We start from the raw sequence: 23,583 nt of genomic DNA on the forward strand, positions 1-23,583 counted from the left end.
CTACATCTAAACCACCGTTCTAGCTCTAATCAATTTTGATTTTCTGTAGTAGAACTGCCTGGTGAATTTTCCATGTAAAACTTGCTATAGCATGTTTTTATATAATTCTGAAATATTTCATACATATTTGTAAGCAGAGATAGAACTTTATTAATAAAGTTATTCCATCTAATTTCTTCCAGCTTCTACTTATTTTCATCTTCTTATACTCTTCAGGCAATCATTTGTTAGAAGAAAAATGTATTACGTAGACTTCGTTCACGTAATTAATGTGAAGCCAAATCATAAAGCATCAAGGGGATAGTGGTAAAGTTCCAGAAAAGGATAGTTTTCTGCTGATGGCCTTCTGAAAGACTTCCATTGTTAATATTCTGTTCTGTAACTGATATAACCATTCAGTTAGCATTATTTCTAATGACAGGTAGGGTGCCTGCCTATGAACTGGTATGTTTTAGAAATCCTACCTGTTAAAATAAATATTGTTGTCTGTTCTCTTCTCTTCTTTTCTCTCCTCTTCTCTTCTCTTTTAGCAGTTGCAGACTTGCAAAGGATGTTCCCCACTCCTCCTTCCTTGGAACAGCACCCTGCATTTTCTCCTGTAATGAATTATAAAGATGGAATCAGTTCAGAGACAGTGACAGCATTAGGCATGATGGAGAGCCCTATGGTCAGTATGGTTTCAACACAGCTCACTGAATTCAAAATGGAAGTAGAAGATGGATTAGGAAGTCCTAAACCGGAGGAAGTAAAGGTAATTGCCAGTATATGAATTTTATCGAGCCAGGGTGGTTTTCAAGCAGATTCATGTACATTTTCCTCAAAATACTATTTATATGCCACATATACCTAAGTTTCTAACAATCCTCTGAATTGGATCATGAGGTACCTTGCTTGGTATTTTAATTATAGTGTCTTGATTAATTTAAAATGTTGGTATTAGCATTTTTCTGCTGATTAGATGAGAAAAATACGGACTTGCAGTCATTTCTGTTATTGTTGTGGTATGTCCTAAGTTGTTCACCGGCATTATCACTGCCCCTCCTTTGTTGTCCCAGGACTTCTCATATGTGCACAAAGCTCCCACCTTCCAGCCTTTCGTGGGGTCCTCCACGTTTGCTCCGCTGAAGATGTTGCCGAGCCAGTGCCTGCTACCTCTGAAGATACCTGATGCCTGTCTGTTTCGGCCTTCATGGGCGATCCCTCCTAAAATCGAACAACTGCCCATGCCACCTGCAGCCATTTTCAATCGAGATGGCTACAAGTATGTGCAGGGACTGCATTATGTCACTCGCCCTATGAAATGTGGTTTTGATCTTAACTAAATATTTACCTAAAATGATGACATCAGCATATCATTTGAAACTTCCCTTTTTTGGCCATTCATGTTTTTGTGCACATTATTTTGTGTTGAAAATGTGCGTATTTTCTAACTAAATGTTATGTACATGGATAAATCAAGGTTATTTGGGTAGAGAGCCCTAGTGCGCATGCTCATTCAGGGCCAGATCCATGTCGACTGCAGAGTCAAACACTAGATTGGAGTTGGCAATATTATTTGGATAATGGTGGTAAGTATTTGATTTATACAGATTGGTGATTCCAAATGTGCTTACTTCAGGCACTTTAAAATGAAGTGTTAGCATGGACACTTTTCTCTGACGCTGACCCCATGTCATATAAGAAAGCAGCAACAGGGCTGGTATGACACGGAGGAAGGAAAAGGGGGTGTATATTGTAGCTTGAGCACATTTCACTCTGTCAAAAAACAGTAGTCTGTCAACAGTGTAGATTCCGTTTCCCCTATGATTAATAATTTCTTGAAAAAATAAATGCTTTAAAATACAAGGCCATAAACTCAAATTTCTGTCAGGACCAGGTAAACAATGTGTGGATGACCTGCGTTGGGTGAAGCAAAAGTCTTGGCATTACTGATGGTCAGTGTCATCCTGAGGGGCAGTAGGAGAGAGCAGCGTCTTTGATGGAACTGTTAGAATACGCCTCATTTATTTATTTATTATTTCTTTAAAATTTTATTTATTCATGAGAGATGGGGAGTGGGGACACAGAGGGAGAAGCCGATTCCCTGTGGAGCAGGGAGCCTGATGCAGGACTCCATCTGAGGACCCTAGGATCTTGACCTGACCTGAAGGCGGATGCTTAACCAGCTGAGCCACCCAGGTGCCCAAGAGTATGCCTCATTTAAAGGGACCGTGTGCTATCCAGTTACAGTGCATTTTTCAGGCAGGAATGTGGGAGACTGGTGATCTGCATTTTTATGTAAATCTCCTTTTAAAAAATGTTGGTAGTTAATGCAGAGTTCCATTTTAGGAGCCAATAAGGTAAGACAAATTCCAGATCCAGCCCTGTGGGCTGTATTTGTGACATCACAGAAAACCATCTTGATGAAACCAACTTTAGTGTCTTAACAAGCTTTATGTGTATGTATGTAAAGTCAGCGTCAGAATGTGAAAAACGGTGACAGAGTGTAGGATAAAAGAACCCAGACTTAGGAAGGTAGAACTGTGCTGTCAGAGGACTCCATTCCTGCCTTTTTTGTTTACTCCTCTGTGTGACCTTAAATGACCAGCTTACCCGAGTCTTCCCTTCTTTAAAATTGGGATAATCCTGCCTGACTTCCCCCACACGATTTTTGAAAGGTTCCAGTGGCTGTGGAGGTATTGTGGCAATAACATCTCATCATCAGGGGGGCAAGAGCGTGCTCAGAAGTACCCTGGTGGTGGTCGCTGGGCTTGTTCTCGGCTGCCGTGCTCCAGTCGTGCTGGAGCTTCTGTAAGTGGGGACTGGTCTAGTCCAGTGGGGCTCACGGACCCAAAAGGGTTGCCACCCCATTCTCATCCAGGGCAGCGGCACCAGGAACCCATCTAAAGGTTGAATTTCTTATACACACAGACTCCTCAAAAGAGTGACATTCAGCCCTTTGCTGTATGATAGTTTAAATAATCAATAATTCAGATCATTGTTTAGGTATATTAAATCTATCCTTTGCCATCCCAGAGATCCTTGGTATTCTCAGTTGGCACTGTTAAGAGCTATTGTTGATGAAGGAAGTGTTTTATATCAGCACCTTCCAATACGGCATCCCCTGCCCTGAGCTTGTAGCTGTGCACCTCTTGAAATGAAGTTGTAGTTTTATTTAAGTTTATTTAAATTTAGCACATAGGGCTAGTGATAACCCTGTTGGACAACACAGTTCTAGACTACGTCAGTTCCTTCTGCTGCGGTCTCCATCACCCTGGCCACCCCTGGTCACATTCAGAACATGCGCGCTCACTTGCTTGACACCTGTCATACTTGCTGTGAGCTGCCTTCTCATCCCTTTTTCACTGTTGAATGCCCAGCATCTAGTATAGTGTTGGTACTCCGTTCATTTTTATTGAATGGGAAAAATCAGGTTTTTTTCCATATACAAGCTAAACCATTCTTACTACCTAGGGAGCAATTTAGTTATTTAGGTTTTCAGTTAGTAGTCCTAGTTCTTCTGATCTGAACTCTATAATAATTTTAGGGTTTTGTCAAACAGAAGAATTTGAAAGTCCAATTAGAGTAAAGATCATTATTACACACTTATTATTTTGGTCTCTGAGATAGCAGTGATTGCTAATCAAGGTTTCTAGGTCATTATTTATCTGCACTCAAAGATACCACTGTGCTTCAGAGTTAGTTTCTTTGTAATGCTGGATGTGGACTTTTTAAGCTGATGGTTTAGGCATAGCTCATTAAAGATCACAAGAAAATCATTCGAAGAGTCGTCACTTTATGACATTCTTCTTTCACATTGTAAGTGAATGAATATGTCATTTATTGGAAGAACATTAGTTTAAGTACAGTATTAATAGATTTCAAAAAAATATTAGGCAGTAGATGAAATCTATTCTTTTGATACCTTCTAATTGGGAGAGAATGGTCTCATTTGCTTTTTTTACATGTACTTCTAAGAATGTATATAAAAAAGTCTTTTACAATACTAAAACAGCAGAACATTGTAGAAACCGTTTTGTTTTCTGTGTGACTATTCTAAAAAGAAGTCATTGCTTATGAAAAAATAGATAACACAGTGTGTGATCAGTCTCTGGGAACTAAGAATAATTGTGCTGTAGGTAATACATAGCATATTGAAGATTAAAAATGAACTAAAGTTGCCCACCACCCCACAGAAATCTGTTAGAAGTTTGGAAGCTATGATACAGTATGTGTACTGCGCACTTCATCTAATTAATACTAAGGCCTCCTAGCTACATATCTGATACCGGTATTAATTGTAGTGTAGTACTGGCCAGTGGGTTTCCTACAGTTGGATTCCTTTATGGTCATTCAGTATTCTAAAAATGCAAGCCTAGATAGGACTGTGCTTTGAAAATTAGAAAAATGGCAAATGTTCCTATTTGTTTGATTATAACTGCTTTAGAATCATGTATGGATTATGATCTCAGAGGATAAGTACATCAGCAGACTTTAAATTTTACAAAGTGACAAAAATGTAATTGCAAATTAGATGGAAATTTTATCCTGTGGTTTTCTAGTCAATTTAGCATCTGAACTCATGTGTTAAAGTCCCACTTAATAGTACAGTTTTTCAAAACTACATTGACCAAACCCAGCAACATGTTTTCTTGTAAAAACAGTAAAGTTCCCTTGAAAGATTAAGATGGAGATTGCTTTGATGTGGAATAAGTAGAAGGAAAATGATGTATTATTCTTGGTGTATGGTATATTATTCTTCATACCTTGCTTCTTGCTTTCCCATCACTTTTATTGACTCCTTTGAATCCTTTTTTTTTTTTTTTTAAGAAAAAATTGAATATACCTAGTGAAAGCATGCATAAATGATAAGAAATGCACAGGCCAGGGGTACCTGGGTGGCTCAGTGGGTTAAACCTCTGCCTTTGGCTCAGGTCATGATCTCAGGGTCTTGGGATCGAGCCCCTCATCAGGCTCTCTGCTTAGAGGGGATCCTGCTTATGATCTCTGACAGTCAAATAAATAAATAAATAAAATCTTAAAAAAAGAAATGCACGGGCCAGGTGGGGTAAGTACGTCTGTGACATGCACCTGTTCTCACTTGGCACTGTCTGTTGCAGTAACGTGCCTAGTGTCGGGAGCCTAGCAGATCCGGACTATCTGAATACACCACAGATGAACACACCAGTGACGTTGAACAGCGCTGCCCCAGCCAGCAACAGTGGAGCAGGAGTTTTGCCATCTCCAGCAACCCCTCGCTTCTCTGTCCCCACACCACGAACCCCCAGGACCCCAAGAACTCCCAGAGGTGGGGGCACTGCCAGTGGTCAAGGGTCGGTTAAATATGATAGCACCGATCAGGGGTCACCAGCCTCTACCCCCTCTACCACGCGGCCCCTTAACTCTGTGGAGCCTGCCACCATGCAGCCAATTCCTGAAGCCCACAGTCTCTACGTCACCTTGATTCTCTCCGATTCTGTGATGAATATCTTTAAAGACAGAAACTTTGACAGCTGTTGCATCTGTGCCTGCAACATGAACATCAAAGGGGCGGACGTTGGGCTTTACATCCCCGATTCTTCCAACGAGGACCAGTATCGCTGTACCTGTGGGTTTAGTGCGATTATGAATCGCAAGCTTGGCTACAATTCAGGACTCTTCCTGGAAGATGAGTTGGATATTTTTGGGAAGAATTCTGATATTGGTCAGGCTGCGGAGAGGCGTTTAATGATGTGTCAGACTACCTTCCTTCCTCAGATGGAGGGAGCCCGAAAGTCCCAGGAGCCACCTATAAGCCTTCTCCTCCTCCTCCAGAATCAACACACACAACCTTTTGCGTCACTGAGTTTCCTGGACTACATTTCCTCTAACAGTCGCCAGACTCTTCCCTGTGTAAGCTGGAGTTACGACCGGGTGCAAGCAGATAATAATGATTACTGGACAGAATGCTTTAATGCCTTGGAGCAGGGCCGACAGTATGTGGATAATCCCACGGGTGGAAAAGTGGATGAAGCTTTGGTGAGAAGTGCCACTGTGCACTCTTGGCCTCATAGCAACGGTAGGTTTCCCAGAATACACGTTGACTTTGAAAATGATCTTGGTATGATGGTAAATTATAAAGGACAGAATTTTAAATTTCATTTCTCTTAAAAAAAAAAAAAACACAAAACTAAAGTTAAGAGCTCTGTGGACAACCTTCCTAAATTTAAGGAATAGAGCAGTGTTTTATACTGAAACACCTTTTGAGGAAACTCGTTATTTTGTGAAAACTTCCTCTCATATTGATTCCTGTGGGCAGTTCCCATGGCAAACTGACTGCTGCATACCAGCATCGTTGCGAGTACACAGAAGAATAGTCAGCACACCTTGTGTGTTCTAACTCGGTTGTCTGTAATACTTCTCCCGTGGAGCCGTCTTCCCATTTACAGAGCATTTTCTCCTTCCTTTGCTTTTCCAGTGTTTTGCATTTCTTGTAACAATGCTTGCAGTTGGCTTTGTGTTGTGGTTCCTGAGGCATGTCACTGCCATTATTAAAAGCTCCAGCTGACAAATGTCTGTGATGTTGAGCTCTAAGTGAGCCCTGCAACTTGCTGTTCCCTTCCCTTATTCATTCACTGTCTATGCTGTGATGCATCCCCGGGGGTGAAGTAACTGAAAGAGACAGGACACCTCTCTGAGGCACTTTCTAATCTATTCTGGAAGATGGACATCAGATTAATCAAATAATTACACAGATTAGCATAGTATTAGAAACCGTTATAAGTGATGAAGGTGTGGGGTGGGAGGGCCTTCCTAGGCTGGGGGTCAGCCTAGAAGAGCAGTAGGTCAGCCTTCTTCTACTCCTTGAGTAAGTAGAAACATTAGATTTCAGTGCCAAGTACAGAATAACTGGCTAAAGAAGGTGGAGAGCAAGGAATTGTGTCCCAGGCAGAAAGAGCAGCAAGAGGGAAGGCCCAGAGTTACATAGAGCTTGGGGCTTTCAAAGAGCTGAACGACTCTCTGTCTCAAATAAATAAATCTTTTATTTTATTTTATTTTTAATGTGGGGTGGTACCTGGGTGGTTCAGTTGGTTAAGAATCTGACTCTTGATTTTGGCTCGGGATACAATCTCACGGTCATGAGATTGAGCCCTAAGTTAGGCTCTGCGCCCAGTGGGGAATTTTCTTGAGATTCTCTCCTCTTCCCCACTCTCCCTCCCCGGCCCCTCACCCCCCTTAAATAAATACATCTTGAAAGAACTGAAGGGAGCTTGGAGCTGGCTAGATTCCCGAGAGCCGTTTAAGACCTGTTGGGGCTGAGGTCTTTATCCCAAGAGCCCTAACATGATGGGTTCATGAAGAGGCATTGCCCTCTGATTTGTGTAGTTAAGAAACAGACAAGCTCCGACTGCAGTGCAGGCTGCGGATTTGGAAGTGGCAGGAATGGTGGGAAGACGAGAGGGTTAGTGCAGCGGCTCAAATAAGAAAGAATAACTTGGTTTCTTGTCTTAGCAAAGGAGATGGAAAAGAAGCAGAAACATTCAAGGGATGTTGAGGAAGTGGTTGGACTGCAGGACTTGGTAGTGGTTGGATTTTAGGGGTCTGAGAGAGCGAGATGGTAAGGAAGACACCTGGGCTTGTGACTTGTATACCTGGAGAGATGGTGATGTCGTTCAAAGATCAGTGCACTGGAAGACCAGGTCCAGGGAGTAAGCTCCTAAGTTGAGTTTGGGAAATTTTAAAGATCTGTTCTGAGATACCCAGGTAGAGGTGTCAAGTAGACTCTTGGGACTTCCCAGGCCTGCAGCTCAGGGGAAAGTGAGTAGTTGACTTGTAGATACTCAAGTCCCGGGCACAGAGGAGGAAAAAAGCTCACCGAGGAGGAGGAAACCCAGACCAACAAGAGGGCTTGGGACAGAGCTTCGCTAAACTCTGCAATGTAACCAAGTTTCAAGAAAGAGACGAGTGAGTGGTCAAGAAGCATTAAAGTCCAGCTGAGCTTTTAAGAAGAGGATTAAACATATCTTTTGACCATGGTGAGGAGCTGCTTCCATAGAGAGGTGGGAACAGGCTGGGCTGTAGTGGTTGCTTACGTGAATGAAACGTGGACCTTGTTCTAAACAACTCTCAGCCTGTAGGGGAAAGGTTATATAAGCTTCTTAAATACAGTTGGAAATCTGGAAGGAGAAAGTATGTTCAGAGGACAGAGATCCGTGGAGTAGGGGATGAGTAGGCATTTTCTGAGTAGCCAAGTCAGGAGACTTCTCGGAGGTGGAGACTTGTAAGGAAGTATTCTCATTTCTGTATGCTCATTTCTGTAACCACTTGGGTTTGAGCACAGTGCGTTGTACTTCGCAGGCCTCTAATTAATGTATGCTGGATGCATTTATGAATTAAATGAATTAAAGAAAGTACAGTCTTTCCCCTAAAGAAATGTGGGTGATTATCTCGGGTGGTTCCTTTTGCCAGATAGTAGCCTTCAGACAGAAAAGCGGTGTGTGGGTGGATCAGTCCTGTCATCTTTGGATATGAAGAAGAGCGGAGTTTTATTGCAGAGGAGGTGTGGGTTCCAGAGTCACAAGCTTAACAGTACCAGACAGATAATGTAAATGAATGATGCTGGAGCCAGATTTGCCAACGGCAGTGCCCTCGCTGTGTCTGTCAGTACACACGTTCTTTTCTGTGTGCACACGAGTAGCCACAAAGAATGATGTCTGCTTTTATTTTTCTCTCACCGGTGGTTCTCTTTTGTGTGTCATTCTTCAACTTCTGATAGAGCCATGGGTCCAAGAAGTACTTTTTTCTTTAAGAAAAAAGCAGTCCAGGCTTGAATATAAAGTTGATCACTGCTTCCTTCTCAGGCAGGCAGCAGAGCTGAGTGAGGAGAGCCATCTGAAGGGGGCGCTGAGCCTTCGCTCCGGCATGCTGCTTGTGCAGGAATGTGGCCTGCGGCTTGCCATGTCTCCCAGTTTTTCCCAAGAGGCTGCATATTTAGATTAGCAATTTGTTTGGTTTAGGGATACATCTAGAGATGTCTTAAGCATCCTGTGTTTCAGGTTTAGTTGGTAGATAAATCTTAGATTTCCATCTGTGCCCCTTTCCCGGTGAGCTAGAAAAGAAAGAGTAAGGAAGGGCCTTTAGGTATGCAGCTGATCACCTCACACGTCATTAGCACTTTCTTCAGATCTTTTTGAGAATTTGATGAGCGTTTATGGACCTTTATCCCTGGGAAATAATATGCATATGTTCATGCGTGCACAGTTTTGCATAGAATCTGAGAGGTTTTTCAGGTTCTATGTTGAGGGCCCCTCCTCAGTAGGAAGAATATTTCTTCTGAAACTATGAATCCCACCTTCCTCTGTGGACAGATGACTTTCAGTCCTGTCGTTGCTTTTGCCATGTTTTCTTATGCCTCTGCCTGCATGGAAAGTTGTCTTTCTCTCTGTGCCCTTTGTATTTTGTGAAAACATTTTACATTAAGAGCATTTTTAACAGTTTTTAAGAGCTTTTATTTAAGTCCCCCCCAACATACACTGATCATACTTTCAAAACATTGCTATTTATAAATAAAAGTAATATAATGATTAAGAAACTTTTATAGCTCTCTTTCCCTATGAACAACCTTGGAAACAGGTCTGTGAGATTTTAAATTCAGGCCTACCCATCTTTTTACTTCTGAACAATTCTGTAGTTAACCTCTTATATACAGGGTGATCTATTTCTCCTTTTATTATTTCCCGTAGTAAATTATAAATTGCTTTGTAATAATAAAATAATATCTTTTGACTGGTAAGCCAAGCATTTCAGAATATACTGAAAGTAGAAGCTACCGCCAGTAATGTCTTTTGTCATGGACGATAACTGCAGTCTAGCAGGATGGCAGGAAAGAGGAGAATGCCAGTCCCCCTGCATAATGTCTGTTCTTTTCATTTCCTTTCCCTTGCAGTGCTAGACATCAGCATGCTCTCCTCCCAGGATGTGGTCCGCATGCTGCTGTCGCTGCAGCCCTTTCTCCAAGATGCCATCCAAAAGAAGCGCACGGGCAGGACCTGGGAGAACATCCAGCATGTGCAGGGGCCGCTCACCTGGCAGCAGTTCCACAAGATGGCGGGACGGGGCACCTATGGTAGAATCCCTTCCCCGTTTCAGCTCTTCCGTATTCTTCCAGTTTTAGTTACTGTCCAGTCCTAGCTTCCCTGACAAAATGGAACCCTCTTCGTGACTATGAAGTTTTATAGTTTTATGAATTAATCTTTAATCGTTATCATCTTGTCTTCCCTAAAGTCAGTTTGGAGTTAAGTTTTCTCTGAGCATCCTTGGTAGAATCCAGGTCAGTGAGGAAAGTAATATTTGTTGTATTCATTAGACTCTCCTCATCTTCCTGACCCTCGTTGTATTTTCATCTGGATGAACTCCTGAACTAGTTCTTCCGAGTCAGGACTGTAAGGCTTAATTTAAAGGGAATGGTATCATGCTGCTTGGAAAACTAACTTTACCTTTTCTAATCGGCCCTTATTGGACCTGTCTAAGTGCGTTCTGACTCACTGATACAAGGTCTTCATCAGGGGCCATGTAATTAGGGGATTTGCGAGTCCTTTTGAGAGTGATCCTGTCAACCTACAAGAGATTTCTGATGCCAGAATTAAGACTAACGCAGCAAGAACTTCTGAGTTGTCCAGGTTATAGGAAATGGACTTTTAAGCACCATCCTAACTGCCGTATTGTTACAGGTTCAGAAGAGTCTCCTGAGCCATTGCCCATTCCCACTCTGCTGGTAGGCTGTGACAAAGACTTCCTCACCATCTCACCATTCTCTTTGCCATTTTGGGAGAGGCTATTGTTGGACCCATATGGGGGCCACCGTGATGTTGCCTATATTGTGGTGTGTCCAGAAAATGAGGCCTTGCTCGAAGGAGCCAAAACTTTCTTCAGGGACTTGAGCGCTGTATATGAGGTGAGAATGATATGAAGATTGTTTCTGGGACATGAGTCCTCAGATTGTTTCCAGCTATGACTAAATTTTAAAGAACGAGTATCTTCAAGGTAGATCTCCAAGAAAATTTGCGAGTGGTTGGAGGATAAAGGAGAGAATTAAATTGGCAAGTTTTCCTGGGAGTAAATTGCTTTCCCTTGGCTTTACATTTTGTTAGATTTAGAAGACTGCTCTGCCAGCCTTCCCACACGTCTTACAATTCCGTCAGCTGTTCTTTCCTCATGTATGTGCTCGAGTTGAAAAGTGTTGCTTACCAGCGGGTGTTCTGGCTGTTCAGAAGATGACCTTTACAGAAAGAAAGCGCATCCCTTCTTGGTGCCGGCGGGGGTGGGGGGTCTCGAAAACAGTATAAAAATGTTTAGCTTGAAGATTTTTGAATCAGAAGATAAGTTTATCTTTTGATAATCATGTCCCTGTTGTGTATTTAGCACCGCATTCTTCTTAATACTAGAACTTTGATAAAGATTAATAATGTAATAACCGTAATAATATAAAAGCTGGTGAATCCTTTTATATATTTAGTACATAAATTACTGTTACTTTTGAAAAATTGGAATCATGAGTATCTTTAAGGTTAAGTGCCACATTTTTTCTGCCAAAGTGTATGTACGCTAAATTCTTTGTATCTTATACTTCTAATATCTTTATTTTTGGCAAGATTAAATAAAATTAGTATTTATGAAGAACTGTTACAGGCATATTATAAACATCACAAGAGTGTTTGTTAAAGAAGTTGCCAAGTTGAATTTCTAAAATATTTCATAACAGAACGTTCACTATCTAGAAGTGGATGGGCACACGTGAAATAGTAAACTTACGTGTTGCTACAAAGAAGTGAGGAGATGCTAACATACGAGGTAATGACATCAGTTAAGCCTCTAAAGGAACCGTTAGGTACAGTAATTTCTATACAGTGCCTCGCTCATGGATGTGTAATACTATTAAATCATAAGGACCATAACAGAGAAAACTTGTCTAAGCAATTTTTTTTAAAGCCCAGTTCTCTTCTCTTGGATGACTTTTAACATGACTTACGAAACATAAAAGCATTGCTGGATCTTTTTAGAGACTAATGACTTTACTAGGATTGCTCATTTGGCGGGAGTGCACACCTTGTTAAGAAGAGTGTGCGCTAGAGAACTTTGTAGGGGCTTGGTAAGCCTTCAGTTATCACCTCTAATAAGGGATAATGTGGGCTCTCCTGTTGGTGAGTAGATAGTTAAGTAGCTTATTTTTTGCAGGTGTATTATATTAATTCTTTGCTGTAAGTACCCATTTAGTGTCCTGGAGATTAATAACAGAATATCATTGTGCTTAAAACAACTATTTACTTTGAAAAAGTGATCAGCATATCCACTGCTTCAGTGGCCTCTGCTATTGGTGATCTCCAAATGTCTGTAACAGATGGCCCATAAAATTTTAATGTTATCTTATGGGAAAACATTATGAGTAGGGATTACTTAAGAGATTTTAGTGGACATATGTCTCAGTCAGCCAAAGTAGGCAGGAATCTGGTTAATTCTTTATTTGACCATTAGCAATCAGGTAGTGCTCAGCAAACTTCCCTTGTGTGGGAGGAATTGGCTGGGGTGAAGAAACATTTATTTTTCTTTAGAGGGTCTAGGCTAGGTTTTGGAGAGACAGATAGCAGTCTCAGCATACATTATAATTACCAGAAAGGACCAGTGTCTAATGTTGGTTTGCTTATTTGTGTCAATGCTAAAAGAAAAGCAAAATACTTTGATGCGTATGATAAAGAATTCTCCCCGCTAGCGACAGGAGTGGTTCCTGTTGTAAGTAATGGTCTTGCTTGTGGTATCAGATGTGTAGGCTTGGGCAGCACAAGCCCATCTGCAAAGTGCTAAGAGATGGGATCATGCGCGTGGGAAAGACCGTGGCACAGAAGCTGACTGACGAGCTTGTGAGCGAGTGGTTCAACCAGCCGTGGAGCAGTGAGGAGAATGACAATCATTCCAGACTCAAACTTTATGCGCAAGTTTGCCGCCATCACCTAGGTAAATGGGAATTTATTTGGCCAAGTAGAATCTGAGAAGTAAAATAGCAAATTGTCCCCCTTTGGGAAGCAGCCTTATGCTACTTTTGTCTCAGGTAATGTTAGTGTTCCATTACTGTATTTATTTAGGTCTAATTTCTGCGTTCTAGGTCATTAAAGGCTAATTTTTATGTGCACACACATTCTTTAAAAGCAATTTAAAGTTGCCTGAAGAAGTCATATCTAATTTACTCCACATTTTGAAAACTTAGCAGCAGGACTTGGTATTAACTGCTTAAATTTAACCGATGTTCCCCAGAGGATCTTGGAAGCTTTTAAAGTTCAGTACACAGAGGAGCATGGGCTACCGTGGTGGCAAGAGAGTACGTGGCCTCTCAGTTGTCAGTGAAGGCCCAGAGGGTCAGTCTGAAAGGAAAGTGTTAGAGGGATTAATTTTCTCTCTCTCTCTCACTTTTTTTTTTTCTAATAAGCCTCTTCACCAGAATTTATAATAAGTAGCTTCATGTTCATTTCCATGTTTGCAGAATATATAAGCATATATTCAAGTGTGGAGATAGCATTTTGGGTGTCATAATCAGAGTACTGCGGCCTGAAAGCATCATTTTTTTAAAAAGGGGCCATTCTGAATTTCTGATCCAGTCCAACACTGCAGAACATCACTGATGTCACCTCTCTGCATGTCCTCTTTCAGCACCTTATCTAGCCACTCTGCAGCTCGACAGCAGCCTGTTGATACCACCTAAGTACCAGTCCCCACCAGCAGCAGCACAGGGACAAGCTACACCTGGGAACGCAGGGCCACTAGCTTCAAATTCAGGATCAGCAGCGCCCTCGGCTGGCAGTGCATTCAATCCCACCTCTAACAGCACTTCTGGGAACCCCGCGGCAAGTAGCTCCGCATCTGGTTCCTCTGTGCCACCCGTCTCGACCTCTGCCCCTGCTGCCGTTGTTAACCAGACCAGCACTACCTCTTCTTCGGGGTTCAGTGCTAGTGTTGGAGGGCAGAACCCCAGCACTGGGGCCAGTTCCGCAGACAGAACGCAAGGGAACATGGGCTGTGGTGGAGACACTGAGCCTGGGCAGAGCTCCTCTCAGTCCTCGCAGGATGGACAAGAAAGGTACGTTGTTCACGGATTGACATGAGTGGCTTTGGCTTGAACCCCTTACTTACACTCTTCTGCACCCAGCTGTCCGCCTCAACCTCATGAATCTCTCAGTCTAATGAAGTGCTCTATTTCTCTTCTTCCCAAAAGGAAGTGACAACTGTCAGTCTCTTGTTTCAGTGTTAAGAAATCTGAGACTTCTTATAAACTTATTAGTACTGTACTTATTAGCTTCGTAGTAAGTTTTAGTGATGGTTCTACTATTATTATGTGAATAGAATAAATGGATAATAGTAATAGTGCTATTAACACTAACATTAATAGTATTATAAAATACCTTTTTAGAATATAGCCCCAGGAGAAAGAGGGAGTGGAAAAAGAGATCTCCCATTTAAAGGAGTATATTGTCATTTCCCTCCTGTCTTCCTACTAACTGGCTTGGTTTGCCTTTATTTTAGTAATACATGTATCGATGTTACATTTAATCTGTAATCATTGTGCGGGGGATTGGTGTGCTCTGGAACTGGAATTTTGTGTGACTTATGTTTATTTTGTGCATCTCATAAGTGGCTCTCTCTGCAGTGTCACAGAACGAGAGAGAATAGGAATTCCCACTGAGCCTGACTCCGCAGACAGCCAGGCCTATCCTCCAGCTGTTGTCATTTACATGGTGGACCCCTTCACTTACACTGCAGATGAAGACTCTACTTCTGGAAACTTTTGGCTGTTGAGTTTGATGCGCTGCTACACAGAGATGCTGGATAATTTACCTGAGCATATGAGAAATTCTTTCATTCTCCAGGTGACTATTTGCAACTTTATTTTTCGCTTTCATTGTTGTTTTTGCAAAATACAAGTTCATGATTTTTTTTAAAACCGGAAGTACATGAAAGCTATAAAGGAAAAGATACTCATAATTCTACCTTTAGATTAAGTCACCATTGCATAACATTTTGGTGTATTTCTCACTTTTTTGGTGTATGTTTGTTTACAGAGTTAGAATCATACTTCTAGTATAATTTTTAGTCTTTAATACTTAACATTATTCATGAATACTTTGCCATGTTTAAAACTCTTACAAGCAGCATTTATAATGAGTGCATGTTCTCCATATGTAATTATTATTGTACACTTAGATACTTGTTTCTGAATTTTGCTATTATACATAAAGCTGTAATAAACATCTTTATAATCTCTTTTTCACACTTCAGGTAATTTCTTAAAGCGTATTCTTAAGATATAGTACTGACAAATAATGCCGGATTCCTTTCCAGAAAAGTTACGCTTATTTACATTCCCCTCACAGAGCAGTCAGTCAGCGTGCCTCTTCTACTCCCGCCTGGCCGGCTTTATAGTACAGTAATTTTACAAGATTTTGGTAATAGTGATAAATGATACCTTGGGTGTTTGGGTTTGTTTTACTGTCACTTTCACCAGAGCCATCTTACAGAATTAAAACGTTGAATTCAAGAGTTACCAGAATAGGTTATTGATTGTTTTTCGTTATGAAGTTTGTGTCTCACATCCTCAGATAATAATTCCTCAGTTACCGCACGCTCTGTGTGTACATGTGATTAAAAAGAGAACTACATTAAAAAGCAAGTTTTAAAAATTTTGGAGCATGGCAGTAGTAAATTGACAATTTATCCGTAAAAAAGGAAGGGGGTAATTTCTAAGTGACTGTAATGTGACCAACAGATGACCCCTCTTCTTCAGTTGTTGGTGTATCTTTGTAATAGAGGATTTTATGTCATCTAAGGAGTTAAGATTGAGTTACATTAGGTACATAACATGTATGTATATAATATATATATATACACATATGTGTATAATACTTGATTTGATTTTAAGCAGTCACTGCATCCCATGTGCGGCCCGAACTCACAACCCCGAATCAAGGTTTGCACGCTTCTCCGACAGAGCCAGCCAGGCGCCCCTTATATATTTTAAAACTTAAACTCCCTGCCCTCTTTGCAAAGAATTCATGCCGTTTCATTTTCCAAGCGCATTCTAGTTTTGTTTGTATTTGTGTGTGTAGATTGTGCCTTGCCAGTACATGCTGCAGACAATGAAGGACGAACAAGTTTTCTACATTCAATACTTGAAGTCCATGGCGTTTTCAGTGTACTGTCAGTGCCGGCGACCTCTGCCCACACAGATCCACATTAAGTCCCTCACAGGATTCGGGCCTGCCGCCAGCATCGAGATGACCCTCAAGAACCCAGAGGTAGGTAGTAGCACAGCAGAAATTTCTAAAAGAGTGCTTTTATACTGGGGATACAAGCCAGGAGAGTTGGCTGCTGGGTGCACCTTCTGCCTCTGTTAAGAGTGGGAGGTTTCTCTGATCCTTAGTTTAAAATAGAGGAGGTTCTTCTCTAAACTTATAAAATTTTTTGAGAAAGGAGACAAGCAAACTCTTGGTGGTTTTTGTTGTAGGATCTAAGGCGGCAATATACTCATCACTCTTACTTACTAATGTTTGACTTTCCCATGTTTATTTTGTTCTCTATTTTTTGAAGCTAATCTGTTATTAATCACTGGCTTTCTCCCTTCCCTAGCTCTTGTCTCTCCTGGTACAGCAGTTGTGCATGCGTTCACTCCGCAGGGGCTCCGAATTTTCCAAAGCAGGTGTTTACAGGGGCTTGCTTTCTCTTCCCTTATCTCGGTGCTTCTGATATATAAATGAGTGCTTTTTCTCTCCATCTTCTTAAACCTACTTCCCACAGATATGTACCTCTAGGGGAATTTTAAAACACTAAACAAAAGATGTATACTTTTTTTATTTTATGAATGACTTTATCCTGAAGATAGATGAACAGGGCAATGTTTAGAATTTTCGAAGCCTTCAAAAATCAGTTCCCACAACTTCTCTTGCATGAAAGATCACCCATTAATAAAAGCCAGCAAACACCTCTTCATATTAAAGGAACTTAAAAACACCAATACCTGCTGATTTTAGTTGGTAATGTAAGTTTTTCTGGAAAACTCAGTGAAATGTTTATCTCTTGTATAAATAAAAACTCAGAAGTGGGGGGCACCTGGGTGGCTCAGTGGGTTAAAGCCTCTGCCTTTGGCTCAGGTCATGATCCCAGGGTGCTGGGATCGAGCCCCTGCATCAGGCTCTCTGCTCAGCAGGGAGCCTGCTTCCCCTCCTCTCTCTGCCTGCCTCTCTGCCTCCTTGTGATCTTTGTCAAATAAATAAATAAAATCTTAAAAAAAAAAAACCAAAAAACTTAGAAGTGGGGAAAAAAATGAGGCATGTAGTTAATAACACATTTGTTGTCACTTGATCCAGAAGAAACTGCTTAGCCCACAACCCACGTTCATTCTGCGGTTATGTACAATTTCTGTCTTTGGCAGTTTAGGTTGGTCGTCGTTTCTTTTGAGTTTTAATTTTTCAGTTTTGTGAGCAGTTCATCTATTTTCTTTGTTAGCTTTCTTTCTAGAATAAAAAAAAGTATTTCTACTGGTTTTTTCTTTTGTCTCCAGAAATTGAGTTACTGCCTTTCTCTATAAACTTAGAACCTTTTAGTTCTTTACCTCATGTAGTTATTCTGTAGTTCAGATGCAGTCATTCCTTATGCTTTGGTAAGAAGTTGCCATATTTTCAAATGATAACTGATAGTGTTCTGCATTTTCATAGAGGGGAGTGAAGGCTGACTACCTGTATTAAGATGTCCTGAGGCATTACCTACAAGTTTTAAAGTTTATAACGTACTGGCAGAACAGTGTCAGTAGCTCACGAGATAAATGGATGACTCTAGATGAAAATAGATGGCAAAAATAAACCTTTTTCCCCCTTTTGCTTTGTAACAGGAAGAGAAAGAAATCATTTGACATTATTAAAAGCAAAATCAAAGGTTTCATGTATTTTCTGAGGTTTATAAATTTTTATGGGTATTATGGTAATGACTAATTGCTAAATGCTTCCACTCCCTCAGTCTGCAGCTAAGCAGGGCACTTTCATTCAGTAAATACAACCAAGTGTCTGCTGTGTACCAGGCCCTATGTTAGGTGCTGAGGACTTGGTGGTGAGCAGGGCAGCTGGGCCTCTGCACCTAGGAATTCCGAATCCCTACTGCGACAGAGCCTTATGCAAGCACACTTTACATAAGAAGGAATGGGTTTCAGTATTTACCATGCAAGTATTAGAAGAAATTCTATTGTTGGTGTCACTTCTTCTGTTTTTCATAGAATATCCAGTATCTGAAAAACATTTGGGGAATAATATTTTACTTTGTGATTTATCACAGGCTGTCTGTTGCATCTAAGACATTTGGCATTTAACCTTCTCCTTTAAGACTTTTCAGGCACTCTCACCTGACTGTCCTGTTTTGTTTGAAAGCTTTATTGAGACATAATTCGCATGTTATAACATTCACCCTTTTAAAAATTGCATAGTCTGGTGGTTTTTAGTTTGTTCACAGAATTGTACAACTATCACTGCTGTCTCATTTTAAAGATTTTTATTTATTCATTTGACAGAGAGAGAGATCAGAAGTAGTCAGAGAGGCAGGCAGAGAGAGAAGGGGCGGGGAAGCAGGCTCCCTGCTGAGCAGAGAGCCCGATTCGGGACTCCATCCCAGGACCCTGATATCATGACCTGAGCTGAAGGCAGAGGCTTAACCCACTGAGCCACCCAGGTGTCCCTGCTGTCTCGTTTTAGAACATTTTGCCAACCTGGAAAGAAACGTCATACCTATTAGCAGCCACTCATTTCCCCTTCCCCAGCCCTTGATGGCCACCAGTCTCCTTTCTGTCTCTATGGAGTTGCGAGTTTTGGGCACTTCATATAAATGGATCATACAATATGTAATCTTTTATGTCTGGCGTCTCATTTAGCGTGTTTTCAAGGCCCATTCATGTCATAGCATGTATAGTATTTTATTTCTTTTTGTGGTTAAATGATATTCCATTGTATGGATATATACCACATTTTGTTTACTCATTCTTTAGTGGATGGCCATTTGAGTCTTTCCACTTTTTAGCTATTGTGGATAATACTGTTTTGAACATCTGTGCACAAGTGTTTCTGTTGAAAATGTTTTCCGTTCTCTTGGTAAATACCTAGGAGTAGACTTTACAGGTGTAGGGAGAATGAATGGATCGATGATAAGGTTAGCTTTGAAACTTTGAGCACATTGTTTAATATTTCTAGGCCTGTGTTTTGTGTCCCTAAAATGAAGGAATTGCATTAGACTCTTTCTCAGGTCTTTATTTTAGCTTTAAAATTCTGTAATTCCATTATTACTATTTTTTATGCCATAAATATGTGTATGCCATATGTATGTATGGATGGATGGACGAACATGTATTCATTCAGGGGTCAGCAGCTGTTACTGTGGTGTTACTGTGGGCTCAGGTTAGCCTGCTACAGCCTGTGTTGGTATGACGTGGATAAGAATGATTGTTCCATTTTTAAAAAGAGAAGAAAACTCAGAAGAAGAGAGACCCATAAAGCCTAAAGTATTTGCTGTTTGGAAGTGTGCTGACCCCAATATTATTATATATTGAAATGTGTATAATAGTTGTAAAAAAATGGTATAGAGTTGGTTTAAAATATTTGTCTTACTTATAACAGCTAATGCTTTGATTTCTTAGCTCACACACACTCACACACACACACACACACTCTCACTCACTCTGAGGTATAATTTACATGCTGAAAAGTACCCAATGATAAGTATACCATTTGATGAATTTCTGCTAAACACATCACATAGCAAGCACAAGAAACAAAAGCTGAAAAACATCGAGAAATGTCTTTCACATCCCTTCTAGTCATTCTGTTGATAATCAGTGTTCTGACTTAACAACAACATATCTTGCCTGTTTTTGACTTTCATTTAAATTGAGTCATATAATTGGTATTTTCTGTGTCTGGCTTCTTTTACCCAGTGTCTAGATTCATCTGTCCTGTTACATGGAGTGGTAGTTTTACCTGTCTTTGCTCTTTAATATTCTGACTATATAGCTATAACAGTTTATCTTCCATTTTACTGGTGAAGGGCATTTAGGTTATTTTTAATTTGGAGCTGTTAGGATTAAAACTGTTGTGTACTGTCTTACACCTGTCCTTTGGTAAACATAGATGTCCACTAGATTGGGTCAAGGGTATGTGTGAGTTTGGCTTTAGCAGAGATTGTCACTTTTCCAAAGAGATTACATCACCAGCAGTGTCTGAAAGCTCTAGTTGCCCCACATTCTCACTGATACTCAGTGTTTTCTTTTTTAATTTGACATTCTGGTGGGTATGTAGTAGTCTTTCATTGTGGTTTTAATTTCTGCTTTCCTGATGACTAATGAAGTGGGGCCGGTTTACTTTCCAAAATAGTAATTTCCTTTTAATAAGGAAACATTGGCTTGATTGGGGTTCCTAGCTGATGTCCTTTAAACAGTTCCTATTTAGGTATGTAATACTTCTGGGGGGCAGTCTGTTGTCATTACTCCCCATTGGTTTTAAGTGCTCTTTGGTGTTTTGTTGTAAACATTGAGTTGGGTGGCTTTGTCTTGATACCGGCTTTTATTTTGATTTCAGCGACCCAGCCCAATCCAGCTTTATTCCCCTCCTTTTATATTGGCCCCAATCAAAGACAAGCAGACGGAGCTGGGAGAGACATTTGGAGAGGCGAGCCAGAAATACAACGTGCTCTTTGTGGGCTACTGTCTGTCTCATGACCAGCGCTGGCTTTTGGCTTCCTGCACTGACCTCCATGGGGAATTATTAGAAACTTGTATTGTAAATATTGCTTTACCAAACAGGTGAGGAGTCTCAGTGTTTATGCTGTATATAAATTGATGCTCTGCCTTTCCTCAGATATGAGTCATTCTGATTTTCCTGACTAAATTCAGTGGGTGCTTTGTGGGTGGGTTCTTTGGAAGTTTTATGGGTTTTGCCTTGCTAAGTGATCACTTTGACTTGACTCATTTGGAGACCCTTCCTCACTTATTTCTTTTTTTAGATCACGGAGGAGTAAAGTATCTGCACGTAAAATTGGACTACAGAAGTTATGGGAGTGGTGCATAGGTATTGTCCAAATGACATCTCTACCCTGGAGAGTTGTAATCGGCCGACTTGGGCGGCTTGGCCATGGGGAGCTTAAAGGTGAGAGATTCCTAAAGCAGTCAGTACTGGAAACAAAGGAAGAGTGTTAAGCTAATGTCCCTAACTGAGCTGAGGGAGAAAATTATAAAGTTGATAGTAAGAATAAAGCAGATTTGTATTTTCAGATTCTTTTAAACAGTTTTTAAACTTTTAGTTATCAACAAAACCATTTACCAAAGAAAATCTTAACTACTGAACCCCAATATAAAAGATATGAAAAAGAATGTTTTATTAATATTAAAGTGATAGTAAATTAGGACTTCTGACATTTATTTATGTACTGAGTCAGTGAGATCAAATCAGTTTTAACACGAAACTTTAAATGGGAGATTGTGGATGATGGTAGAAGTCATATGTAAGAATAGACTTCTGTTTCTTTTATTTCTTTTTGGTGATTGATGGTGATACAGTTTGTATTTATTTTGTGTTGGTGGCACAAGAGCAAAGTAATCCTGACTTACAAGGACAAAACGTTGCAAGTTGGAGTGGTCTTTATTCACATTGCCACTGTCTCATAGACTTCAGTCTGGACGCCCAAGAGAATAGACTTTTTAGGTTGAATCCCCCCATATGCCTACCCGCTGCTAATAGTTCCCATCATAAATATAACAGTCAGTTACAAAGCAGTAAAAATAACTAACAGCACAGCTGACCACTGGCAGCGGTGTTACCTGGCTTTGAGCCGAGCTCATTTGCTGTCTTACTATAGCTACTTTACGTGAGCAGTATGAATAGTTCTAGATTATTTTTTAAAGCCTTATTAATTAATGATACATTTCTAAAAAGTTTAGTGTATACATATAGATGGGAGAAATTTTTTTTGTTCCCCTTAAGGTCTACACAAAAGCAAATCATATGTCACAAATTAGCCTGGTGGTTTTGTGCATTCAACTATATTAGAGCAGAGTCAGCAAACTTTCTATGTAAAGGGCCAGGTAGTAAATATTTTCAACTCTGCTGGCCAGCTTGTCACTGTTGCAGCCTCTCAACTCTGCCATTGTAAAGTCAGAGCAGCCACAAACAACACCTAAGTGAATGGGTTTTGCTTTGTTCCAGTAAAACTTTGTTTACAAAAACAAGTGCTGAGGAGGATTTGGCCCGTAGGCTATAGTTTGTGGAGCCCTTGTATTAGAGTGCACATATTGTTTCTTTGCATGAAATTTATATCAGATATTTATGAAATCTTTGAAATAAGACCCTGATAACAGATACAACCTGCATTGTAGAAAGTGCTCAAGTAGGCTAAGTGTTAGGGTTGAAAAGCAGTTTATACATATATTACATGAAAATAAGTATAAGTGTTTTCTTAGGAATCTATTGTGTGTAAGATTTTTTTTTACTAGTTATACTATAGGCCAATAGAAAATATTACCCTTGTCTTTTGTAAGTATAATATTCTTTAAAAATGAATCTTCTGTTGGGAGCCTGGAGGTCTGATACATTTGGGGGTTCATCATTTCAATTGTCGGGACATTTCCTGTCCCATCTCTTGGTGTGCCTTATAGTCGTTCTTATCTCTTAAAGGGTTTGAGCTGCTCTTAACCCTTGGGAAAAGTTAGAATATAATAGAAAAGAAGAAGAGAGGATAAAAATGTAGCCTCCTAGTCTAGTCACTTGGTGTTCTCGATAATTATTACAGCTATTTCCTTCCTTTGTGTGTGTGTGTGTGTGTGTGTGTGTGTTTTTAAAGCAGGGGCACACTCTTCTTATTTCTTAGGGGAAAAGAATATAAGTGTGACCAATCCCATCAAAAAGTTGAGAGACAATGTACTTTAAGGGGTTAAAGACATCGAGAAGAGCCTAGTGTACAGGAAATCAGTTTACCAATCTACATTTCATTCCTTTGGGGACCTGAGGTCTGCACCACGTTGCATTTCGGTGGGATAGTATTGTATGTGAGCCTACAGAGTTCAGAATCAACTGTGAATTTTTGTTTTTTATCACCAGAGTATTTGTGGTAAAATACATATACTGTCTTTTCTTTCTCACTTGGTTTTAAAAACTCATGCCTGTTTGATTTTTCTGTGGCTTTTAAAAATACATTCTTCATGTCTTATTTCACTTTTATTTCAGCCACTTCAGCGTAAGATTCTTTAGGAATATGAAATAAGGGACAATTGTTCCTTTCATCTCTTTAAAGGGAGCACAGTATGTTTGATAAAACTACTTAAAAATGGACACCTGTGGTGGAGTAGCCTTTCCTCAGTGGAACAGTGGGGCGGGACATGGACAGCATGCGCTGCTGCAGGAGCATGGCACGCTCCATGTGTGGTGGGGGTCAAAGAGAAGACTAAGGGCTTTTCCATTCCCAGAGTAACATAACCCTCTACAGTTCTCTGAGGACACATAGTGCCTTTGTGTAAGGCAATCAGCAAATATTAGAGAATTCGTGCCAGCATTTTAATCTGAA

The 23,583-nt window shown here is 40.5% G+C and overlaps 1 protein-coding gene across 1 annotated transcript in view; it reads left to right on the plus strand.

Moving 5' to 3' along the window:
* The window catches only part of LOC116878575 (mediator of RNA polymerase II transcription subunit 13-like), a 152,852-nt gene that overhangs the window by 118,136 nt on the left and 11,133 nt on the right, over positions 1-23,583 (plus strand). The window contains exons 15-25 of the mRNA XM_032876206.1: positions 531-751; positions 1,056-1,261; positions 5,100-6,037; positions 9,905-10,084; positions 10,689-10,912; positions 12,774-12,966; positions 13,657-14,083; positions 14,651-14,870; positions 16,107-16,295; positions 20,607-20,830; positions 21,031-21,173. Coding sequence (XP_032732097.1) covers positions 531-751; positions 1,056-1,261; positions 5,100-6,037; positions 9,905-10,084; positions 10,689-10,912; positions 12,774-12,966; positions 13,657-14,083; positions 14,651-14,870; positions 16,107-16,295; positions 20,607-20,830; positions 21,031-21,173 — 3,165 coding nt within the window. The remainder of the gene's footprint in view (positions 1-530; positions 752-1,055; positions 1,262-5,099; positions 6,038-9,904; positions 10,085-10,688; positions 10,913-12,773; positions 12,967-13,656; positions 14,084-14,650; positions 14,871-16,106; positions 16,296-20,606; positions 20,831-21,030; positions 21,174-23,583) is intronic.

This window comes from Lontra canadensis, unplaced genomic scaffold (assembly GCF_010015895.1).
Source record: "Lontra canadensis isolate GAN:19392208 unplaced genomic scaffold, GSC_riverotter_1.0 scaffold58, whole genome shotgun sequence".
Classification (NCBI taxonomy): Eukaryota; Metazoa; Chordata; class Mammalia; order Carnivora; family Mustelidae; genus Lontra; species Lontra canadensis.